The sequence below is a fragment of the Sceloporus occidentalis genome, unplaced genomic scaffold, assembly GCF_023333645.1.
Source record: "Sceloporus occidentalis isolate IW3139 unplaced genomic scaffold, rSceOcc1.0.p SCAF_16, whole genome shotgun sequence".
In the NCBI taxonomy this organism is placed as follows: domain Eukaryota; kingdom Metazoa; phylum Chordata; class Lepidosauria; order Squamata; family Phrynosomatidae; genus Sceloporus; species Sceloporus occidentalis.
This window is the reverse complement of record NW_028316996.1, coordinates 12,643,895-12,654,916: the sequence shown is the minus strand read 5'-3', so window position 1 is coordinate 12,654,916 and position 11,022 is coordinate 12,643,895. Positions and strand designations below refer to the sequence as shown.

Below are 11,022 nucleotides of genomic sequence, written 5' to 3'. Positions count from 1 at the left end.
CCTGCGGTTTATATACACGCTGAACAGGGTGAGCTCATAGCAAAGAGGGACATCAGGGGAAGAAAGATGGACAGGGAGATAACTGGCATAAAGTATAAAAACATCGGTGATATTCCAGGTGGCTTTCTTAGATGGCACAGAATTCCTGTGACTCTGATCCCCACGTAAAGCATGGATTCCCTGTCTTCACAGCACTAACAATCTCATTGTGAAAGGCGGGTCTAATATCCCTGAGACCAGCGGAGGCTCCTCCATAGGAGCGCATGCACACGTGAACCCCCAAGCGCTGTGCGAACGGGGAGGTGCTCCCAGACGTCAACAAACTCACCGCCCAGCCCGGAGTCTCCAGCCCTCCCCAGTGACTGTCAGCAATCCTGCAGTCACTCTGATGATTGGCCCCGCCCATTTCTGCTTCCTAGTCCATCCCTGCAGTCACACTGAGGATTGGCCCCGCCCCTTTCCTTATAGCGTCCACACTGCTCAGCAACTCATCTAACAGTAAGTATAAAATTAATATTTGGGCTGCTGAAAGTTAGGGGAGGTGGGGGTTAATTTAGGGGCAGTTATGGTTGATGGGGTCTTTAGGGTTAATTTAGGGACAGTTATGGTTGATAGGGTCTTTAGAGTTAATTTAGGGGCAGTTACAGTTGATAGGGTTAATTTAGGGAAATTAATTTTAACTTGTACATTACATCATAAATGTACATTTAATTTTCAAAATTTATATATTGTGAAGCCCCATTGGAATTACCCACCAGCCGCCACTGCCTGAGACCCCACCTAAAGAAGAATGCATATTAAAGTACTCTCTGAAATAAGCACTTACCTGACACAGAAGAGGTCGCCCTCCTTCTCCATGGTCTCACTGATCTTCCCACTGAAGGGACCGGACAGACCCTCCTTGGTCTCTATTCCAATGGTAACGGTGTACCGGCGCTCTCACTAAGCGACATTACATTGTCTGCGGGAACCAGCGCTCTTTGCTCCCAGACAGCAAAAAAACCCTCCACATTCTAATACGGTCACTCACACACCTTTTGGTGGACATAGTACATCAGTGGGTTAAAATTATGTTCTTCAATAAAGTCTTAATTAAATTCAACCTGGCATTCAATTCTATATAGCTAAAGTACAAATTATTTAATGTAATGCAAAACCCGCTGCTTTGTTGTCACCAGGGAGCAGTCCCTGACTTTTAGCAGTTGCCATGGTATTTACAAGTATCTCAGGCTGATCTGTCCTCCTACCCACCATGCAATTAGATTGTTGCTAAGTTCCCTGCTCCAGTATCACACATCATGTATGGTGGCTCTGCTAGCTTTTTGTTCCTTTGGCTTAGATTGGGTAGATTGTGTCTGCCCAAATGCAGTGCACCAAACTGAAATAGTCCTGCTATGGATTGTGGATCTGAAGGTATCCACCAACAGAGCCAAATGTAGGGATTCGACGGCTGTATTCCAGTATAATAATAAAACCAGTGCTTTTATTTGTCCTTAAGGTTTGCCTTCAGAACCACTACCATGGAGAAGTCCAAAATGACATCAGTGGTCACTGAGCGAAGAAAGACAGTAGGTGTCTCTCCAGCTATTGTAGACTCGCCACCCACTCTGTGCTCACCTAACCAGACACATTCTTTTTTAAGGCAGCTGCCTGGGCATCATGGGACTTGTAGTTCAACTCAAGGGACTTATATCAATCTAGTGCTAGATTTAGGAGACATGACATTCTAATGTTTTCAGCATATTATTATAACATAGCTCCTTGTTAATGGTATTCAGCTCTTATCTCATCAAATGCTTAACGCAGACATAAAGTAACAGCATAGCACTGAATATCATGAAAATGTGCCCTGAAAGCATGCATGCTTGTGTCATTTATATTGTATCATTTTCTTTTAAGTGGGACTTAGTTATACATTTTTAAAATTAAATAATAAGAAGAGAATTTATAAAGGGGCCCCAAAAAATGCCTGGGTTGTTTGAACTTTAGTAAATGTGTCATGATAATGGGGCAATGGATTTACACACCTGACATCATTTCAACCTCTCCATTAGTGATTTCATGAGAACTCATTTGGAACTTGCTATAGCAGGACTATCTTCTTCAAGTGGGAACTTTATGAAACTGCAGGTATGACACTACAGTTGGAATTGTTATTAATGACATGAGCTATTTCTTTTATCAACTGCAGCCTTTACTGTAGTGGAATTCATATGTGAGAAATGTTTATGGGGGTCTAATGAGAAGAGCTGCTAAATGGCAGACTTGGTATATATATATATATATATATATATATATACCAAGTCTGCCATTTAGACATATATATATATATATATATATATACTATTTTTATGTTGTGCATATATATCGGCAAGAATGAAAAATAGTATTTTTGCAATTTCTTTTTGTTTTTGTTTGTAATACTGGCATGTTTAACCTTTTAACAGCAGAGGGGTATATAATTAGTAATTTTATATTTGAATTAAAGCCAGAGTTTCCAGATAGTAATGCTCCGTATCTGTATGGCTATATGTTTCAGGCAATATAGGAAATTAGTGTTTTTGTTAATTGTCAGAATTTCCGGCTTCACGTGACAACTAACGCTGTTGCAACTGTGAAAAATGTTAGTATAAAGGTAAATGCTATGCATGTTTATAAACACATGGTGACATACGTTTGTGATGTTGATTTAATTGCAAAAGCCCATTAAGCCTTAATTTTTATTTTATTTTAACAATATTAAAGCCTTTCAAAGCCCTACATAGTGAACAGCTATGCAGAGCTTCTAGGCCTTCAGTGATCTCAGCCATGCGTTTCACTTTGACATCACTTTTAAGCTGGCTCCTGTTTGCTTCAGAGATGGCTGGAAGGGGCAGGGGAAGAGGTGCATCTTTCACGTTTGACCTTCAAGCAATCGGTTTCTCAAAAGGAGAATCTTTGCCCGAAACTCAGCTACAACCTTTACCCATATTTCCGGTAAGAAATTCTTGTCTTGACTGAAATCAGGGGAATTTTTTTTTTTGAAGAAGTGGTTCTTGCAGTATGTAGATACTTACATGGATACATTTCTTCTCTATGGGCCATGCCCACCATATATTTGTCCTGGGCAGGTGTCAGACGCCACCACCAGGAGCTCCCATATGTCTGTAAGCACACCCGTAGTAGGAATCTAAACTGAGATACGTCTGCATGCATATGTGCTTCGTTGTGTGACCCCTTTGATTTTTATTTTTTTTTGCCCATGGGGGCACCAGTTACAGACTGGGACAATCCAATTGAATGTTAACACACAACCACATATAATGTGTATACACACACTCAGGGGAGGGCAGACAATGGGCAGTTGCCCCATGGGCTTCTCTGATTTGAAGATTTTGGCTGCTAGCTGATTGCTTGCAATTCTGTATTGAGCAGCTGTCAACAGTAACAGCATCAGCAGCCTGGATGGGATTTTCTCTTTTAGATGATTGTGTTGAATATGAGCGGATGGAAAAAATTGAGCCTACTGTCTGCCAAATGTGTTCAGGCTATTGTATTAATAGACACTTTGGCTCTGTTTCCATTTCAAGCTCTAATTTGCAAAGACTCCCCCTCGCACATGCATAGATGCATATGTACATAGTGATGGGAAGTTCGGATCATTAAAGTGAATCGGATCATTTCGATTCGTCCACTGAAATGATCAGATTCATGATCCGAATCTTCGGATCACTCAGTGTGACTCACAGGAGTTACTGTTTTCCAGTAACTCCGTGCAGGCACACTAACGATTGGCCCCGCCCCTTTCATTAGTCAATGAACCCTCCTGCCTGCCTACTCGAGTGATGTCAATGAAGGCAGAGAGTCGTTCAAAGATTCGGATCTTACAGGGATCCGAATCTTACAGTGATCCGGTTCACTGTACGATCCGGATTACTGTAAGATCCGGATCTTTGAACGACTCTCTGACTTCATTGGGATTCGAATCAGTCAGATAATATTACCATACTGTTATAAATAATACATTAATAATCACTGCCCCCAGGATTTACATTCCCCTTTACCTGCAACTGCACCTTAAGCTAACTTTATTAAATTAATTAAATTAACCCTAAACACCCCATCAACCATGTCTGCCCCTAAAATTAACCCTTAACACCCCATTAAGCATAACTGCCCCCAAATTAACCCTAAACACCCCATTAAGCATAACGGCCCCTAAATTAACACTAAAGACCCCATTAAGCATAACTGCCCCTAAATTAACACTAAAGACCCCATTAAGCATAACTGCCCCTAAATTAACACTAAAGACCCCATTAAGCATAACTGCCCCTAAATTAACCCTAAACACCCCATTAAGCATAACTGCCCCTAAATGAACACTAAAGACCCCATCAACCATACCAATTTATTAGGTAATTTATCTGGAGTACATGCAATTAATTTAGGGGCAGTTATGGTTAATGGAGTATTTAGGGTTAATTTCAGGGGCCGTTATGGTTAATGGGGTCTTAAGGGTTAATTTCAGGGGCAGTTATGGTTGATGGGGTATAAGGGTTAATTTTATGCTGATGACTGCGGGTTAATTTAATTAATTTAATAAAGTTAACTGTAGGTGCACTTATAGGTAAAGGGGGGCAAACTTAGGGGAATCTAAATCCTGTAAGATTCGAATCTCTGTAAGATCCGGATCCCTGTAAGATTCTAATCATTTGAATCATTGAATCATTCGAGTCTTCGGATCATTCGAGTCTTCGGATCATTCGAGTCTTCGGATCATTCGAGTCTTCGGATCATTCGAGTCTTCGGATCATTCGAGTCTTCGGATCATTCGAATCATTGAAGTAGTCTCTGACTCTGAGTCATCGTTCCTCTGTGAATTAATGAGCTGTAACCTGACCCCAGAGTCTGTGTCTGAGTGCTCTGCAGATGACTCACAGTTCTAGGATCAGGTTACAGCTGAATGATTCACAGACTGAACCGCTACAAATGAATCGTTCAGTCTACTGAACCTATTCATCCGGATCACTAAAAAGAACCGTATCAAATGAACGATTCGTTCATGATCCGGACATCACTATATGTACATTTATACATGATAGTACACACCACACACGTTTGTTTTGTCCTTACACGGCTCTCACGCAGATTTTACTTGGTAATCCGCAATACTCACTGACTGCAGACTAGATGCCATTAAGTATAGTACTAGTGTGTACCGTATGCAGTATCTATGACATCATCTCACAGGCAGTGCAGAACAATCTGCATTACTTCTTTGCCCTGGGACTTGTGTTCTACAAATGAGGTTGTCTGAGATGCGGGAAGATCCTGCAGACCTGTAGTTCAATCAGTTGAAATGGTTGCTGTGGCGATTTTACCTCTTTTAACCCCCTCAATATGTTGTCTTGTATTTGCTAATTGACTGAGCAGCTTGCTAAATGAGGTGTCATCTACATCGTATACCTATGTGTTTGTATTTTCAGTCTGTAGAGTTTAAACCAGCACCGCTAAGAGAAGGAGATGATATAGATTATGTACTGGAATTAAAACAAGATTTGCGTGCAGCCATGAAAAAAATGCCTTATTTCATTGACGACAAATCTGCTAAACCAAGTATGTACTTAAGTCTTGTAGATGTAAATCATTTTGTTAAAGGTGCTGTTCCACCAAAGCATTACGTTAACATGAAAGATACCGCCAGGGTCTGGTACTGGCTTATCTGGATAATGGAAATCCCCCCCCCCCCATAAGGCTTCAGCCCTGGGGGCCACTTCCATGTGGCTGGCTCACAGGGTCACATAACGTAAGGTCACGTAACAAAAGCAGTTCAGACAGGTGTGTGTGTGTGTGTGTAATACAATGGATCCTGTTGAATCCATATGTAGAGTGAATAAATTGAAGAAAAATATATGCAAGGTAATAGGGGTATGACGATGGTGGGTTATAATTTAAACTGTAAATATAAATGTTTAAAAGTCTAGGACTCCACAAATATTTTCCACGCAATAATGGCCCTATGACAGGGCTAGTGTTATTTTTTTTTCCAGTGCTGATTTTTGTTCCTGGTCCAGCCAACCCTGTAACTAACATCTGTCTCTTCAAAAGGAATAACTAGGGCATTTCATGCCATCCAGGATCACTAAGTGAAGACCGCATTGAAAGTAGGAAGTTGTAATGCTAGTCAGGGCCACCTTTAGGCAGGGGGGACTCTGAATTTAGGAGGCCCTACAGTGCTGTTGCTTGGCCCTCAAGCTCTTGGTCTTTTCTGATACCATATCCTAGCACTCTGCTATTCAGACCTGTAGAGTCCATGGGGGCATGAGGGAGAGCAGAAGCCACACTTACCTCTTCCTAATGACCATAAAAGAGCCATGCACAAATTCTCTTTGACCTGCGCACCACAAACCCTAAAGATAGTCTTGCTTCAAGTGGTCTAAGGCATTGGTTTAGGAGACTTGCATATCCACTTCTGGTGCTTGGCGGCTTACTTTATGTTCCATCTGTAACGCTATTCCATTGACTATGTGAGAGAAGAGAGCCAGTAAGTAACATGTAATGAAGTAGCAATATGGCAGCTTATTACTGATTACCATAAATTACTTAAGTAGAAACTAATATTTTGTGTCTTCATTATATTTTTACTATTACATATAGTAAGTAGGAAAGTGCAGGGCCAGAATGGGGATTAAAACCAGCAATGGAAATATTTGAATACCAGCCCTGTATTTGTGTGTGTGTGTGTGTGTGTGTGTATATATATGTAATTGTATATTGTAAAAGCATGTGTATGTTTATGGGGCTAAAGTGACTGTATGCATATATGTGTTAGTGTAGAGCTGCCCGTCACTATCATCATACCCCCAACTCCATACTCCCTAATTCATTCCAATACCCTACCATTATCGCCACATATTGCACCACAATCATCCCCCTCCATCTTCATGCTCCCTAACAATTTCCCATCATCTCTTTACCCATCATTTATTTCCCCATGATCATAATACCCTTCTCGTAGCATGGTCCCTTTATATTCACACAATATTCAACAATAATTTTAATTTATACAATTTTAACACAGGGACATAACTAGAAACCACAGTTGTGAGTTCCATCTGTCAGCTTGTCAGTGTTCTCAAACAGCCTGTCTTTTCCATCTTGGCCAAACAGCTTGTTTGTGCCATCTTTGCCCCAAACCACTAACACATCCATGGACACACACACAAACCCCTACACATTCATGTTAACACAAAACATCTGCATATATTCTCATTCTAACATACTGTGACACGGCCAGGCTAGCTGGCTCATATGTCATATGAAGTTTAGCCGGGTCATGGAGCACTTTTGTGTCCGGTTCCGTATACCGTGACCCGGTAATATTTTATAAGATGTTTTATTGTGTATTCGGCCCAGAGACTGAATGTGGCTGCAGCTCCAGCCTTCAAAGAGACGATCCTATAATCTGGCTGGGGCTCTTAATCAGCCAGCACAGCCCTGTCTGCCCAGACGGCACCCGCACCACAGGGAACCCATTGTATTCTGTAATCCCCTCACCTGATACATCCCCTGTATACTGATGGGATTTGTGAGGGGATGTGGCTGATTGGATTGGGGGTTGGGTTCGGTACACATTGCATTGAGATTGTATATAAATTCTGTGTGTTTGTAATAAAGAGAGTTCTTCTTGGTTTACTACGAATGGTGGTCTGACTGATCCGTGGATAGCTGAGTGCTATCTGTATGAGGGACTGACTGGTGATTCCTCAGCCCTCAAACAGGGGTACCCAGCCTTGGGTACGGTGACCCTGTAACACATACACTCTCTCTTGCACCCCCTTACCTCACCCTAAGCTTTCTCTCTATCCACCCCCTTTAAAGCTGCCATTCTTGCATGACATCAGCCTGCAACATATATCACGCAATATCACCCTGCTGCGTGCCTCCCCATGCCGTACCAAAATTATTTGGTCTAGGTCGGATCAGCCCTTTGTGAATAATTGGGAGCAGCCCAATGGAGGCAGGAATGCAGTGATCTGACAGTCAGCGTAATGCTGGATATGACATCATATTCCGTGCGGTGTTGACGGGCATATACGCAGCGGGAGTAATTACATGTATGAATAGATGGCCAGCCTCCAGTTCGGCCCCAGTGGAGGCAGCCTACTGGGAAATTTCCCAGTGTCCCGGGAAGTCCAGTCTGGCCCCGGGAAGTTTTTTTCTTTTTCTTTTTGCATGGTCCAGGGTTTAAAGTATTTTAAAAGCACTGTTATACACCATCTACCTTTCTTTTCTCTATGTTTTAGGAGTTGAAAAATACCGAACAAGATATGAAACTGAAGCTGCAGCAAAATTGGTTATGGAATGGACACCGGGTAATTACAAGTGTTTCGGCGTGAATGAAATAACACATTTTTTTACAAATTCATTACAAATTCATAACATAAATGCTCTGCATTTACAGATTGGCGATTACTTCCAAGGGAAATGAAGGCTGTGAAGAAGACTGTGAAAAAACGTAACTAGAATTTGTATGCCACAAGCTGGTATTCTACGCTTCTATGTGTTTACATTGCTGATGTGACATAAACTAGAAAGGACATAATTTTTTAAGGTTCTAAGTAAATAGAAGCAACCTTCTATTGAAAAACAACTGTACTGGATTCAGTGGTGTTCCGATGGGAATGCCTTTGTGACACCATGGTCTTTGGCATAAGAAGTCCCTTCAAGTAATGCTACAAAATACTAAAATAATGCAATACAGCTACAGTCTAAAAGTATTGGCAATTTAAACAAATAAACATGACTTCATTTTTTCATTCTTCATTTCTCACCTTTTTTTTTTTTTTTTACTTTTTTTTTTTTTTTTTACAGGAGTAAAAAAAAGTAAAGTTACCAAACCCAGCAGCAGCAGTGATGATGTCCTGAAAAAAATAGAAGTAAGACTAGCTTTTTTTTTTGCTAAGTCCCAGCTGGAAAAAGCTGTTCCTTCAAGGGTCTAAGGGATGATGAGTGTTGTAAAAGTCTGCAGTAGTTTTTTTTTTCTTTTTCGTGGCAAAACACAAATGGCATTATATGATATGCAGCATGAAAATACAACCATTCCAACTTGACAATGATCATTTATTCTTTTACATTAACACTAGGAGTTAGAGAAAAAGGGTGATGAAAAATCAGATGAGGAAAATGAGGAGAAAAAGAAAGAGGGGGAAGAAGATGAGGAAGAGGTTGAGCAAGAAATAGAAGATGAAGAGGAGCATGAGGAGGTGAGTTCCACAGCGTCTTATTATTAATGTTTATCGGGAATTATATTTTAATAGTAAGATTATTGGTTTTTTAATGAGAAAGTTTGTGCCACAATTAGTAATTGTGTTGAGTTACTGAAATATTGACACAACATAGACAAGCTGCTTTTTCCCCGGTAGCTCCCAGACTACACACTTGCCATTCTTGACCTCTGTATATGGCCTAATGGCAGGAGAGCCTAACATGTTAAATATACCGGTATGTGTATGTATATCTGTGTGTGTGTATATATGTATGTGTGTATATATATATATATATATATATATATATATATATATATATATATATATACATATACATATACACATACTATCAGCAATGGTGAAATTAGACTATAAAATTAGCAGTCCTGGGAAATATACACAAAATATAAGTTCTGAATCACGTTTTTATATTTATACTATATATTTTTTAAGTATTTTATTCATGTTTATTTGAAATGCATCCTTGGGATGGCTGTGTTTCTGTATTGTAGGAGAATGATTATATTGCCTCCTATTTCGAAGACGGAGATGACTTTGCTGCTAGTGATGACAATATGGATGAAGCCACCTATTAAATGTATATTCCAGTTTTGTTTGCAGTAACATTTCTTTAGACATGTCAATGTATAATTTCAGATACAGACTTGATTACTTTGTGTGCAATCTCTAATATATATTGCATCAATGTAAATTAAAAACCCAAGTGAATATATTTTCAATAAAAATAGGAGATTCAGGAATTAGGGACATCAGTTCTACTGACTTGATAACTGTTCTGTTCCTTGTATAAACTACATGCACATCAGTACGCTGCTATGTCTTCGGTATTCTGATATAGTTGTGAAATATGATTTCACAATAATACTGATCAACGGGGTTGGACAATTGTCAGCTTGTATCTGCGTTTCTGTAGATAGGTAAGAATGGAGAGTCATTGGGCTAAAAGTTGTAATGTAATAGTTATGAGTAAGTGCTTAATGTTGGCAATTAGTAAGTACTGTTTATAACCCATATTTGAGACCAAAACAAGAATGCGCTTGCATCTGCAAGGGAATAATAATTTTTAAAAAAGAAAAAAAAATGCCAGTGCTCAATAACAGACGTACATTAAAAACGATTATGTATTTTGGCTATAAATTTAATATGTAGTATTGAAGAGGTTAACACTTGTGTTTTAGTCCCATAAGGCTTGTGGGGAGCAAATATCAATCAATTCTCCGATAGATGATGATATAATAAAAAAAAAAAAAAAAAAATCAACAGCACAGACATGGAAATCAAATGTGCTTCTCGGTCAGTGGCTGTCAGATACAACGGCTGATGATAGGATCACTCCTATTGGTCAGGAATGATCTAATCATGGATGACCGCTCCCCCCCGCCCCCACCATCAGTGATGGCCAGCGAGAGAGGAGTCATCCAGGTTACAAGGTGGAGAGAAAAAAAAACATGAATGCATTTTATTTTTACACTTTTATTACAAAACTGAACAATGTCAATAGCCTAATCATGTTACTTATAAGTGATCCAATAATGGTTACATATTTTATTTTTACTTTTTCACATTTTTTTTAAACCATTTTAATGTAAAAAAAATGCAATGTGGTTAATGCAATTCCAATCAAATGAATAAGTCACTGATCAGTCTCACCAATCATCAACCAGCAATCTAATCTGGAGGGTGCATATTATACACACATATGAGGATCATCCATATGTGTTTCTCCAAAAAAAGGGTCTTGGTTGGCCTC

At 39.8% G+C, this 11,022-nt stretch overlaps 1 protein-coding gene across 1 annotated transcript; it reads left to right on the top strand.

The window, feature by feature from the left end:
- The first annotated feature begins 2,859 nt into the window (after positions 1 to 2,859).
- POLR3G (RNA polymerase III subunit G) lies at positions 2,860 to 9,847 on the top strand. Its single transcript, XM_089481809.1, has 7 exons — positions 2,860 to 2,976; positions 5,469 to 5,598; positions 8,289 to 8,357; positions 8,447 to 8,490; positions 8,889 to 8,921; positions 9,129 to 9,248; positions 9,764 to 9,847. The coding sequence occupies exons 1-7, from the start codon at positions 2,860 to 2,862 to the stop codon at positions 9,845 to 9,847; spliced, it is 597 nt and encodes a 198-aa protein (XP_089337935.1).
- The last annotated feature ends 1,175 nt before the right edge of the window (positions 9,848 to 11,022 follow it).

Bases quoted from the DNA above. Each gene is read 5' to 3' on its own strand.
- POLR3G (XM_089481809.1), top strand. From the start codon at position 2,860: ATGGCTGGAAGGGGCAGGGGAAGAGGTGCATCTTTCACGTTTGACCTT. The intron at 5,599-8,288 runs GTATGTACTTAA...TCTATGTTTTAG, and splicing joins CGACAAATCTGCTAAACCAA to GAGTTGAAAAATACCGAACA. The intron at 8,491-8,888 runs GTGAAAAAACGT...ACCAAACCCAGC, and splicing joins TGAAGGCTGTGAAGAAGACT to AGCAGCAGTGATGATGTCCT.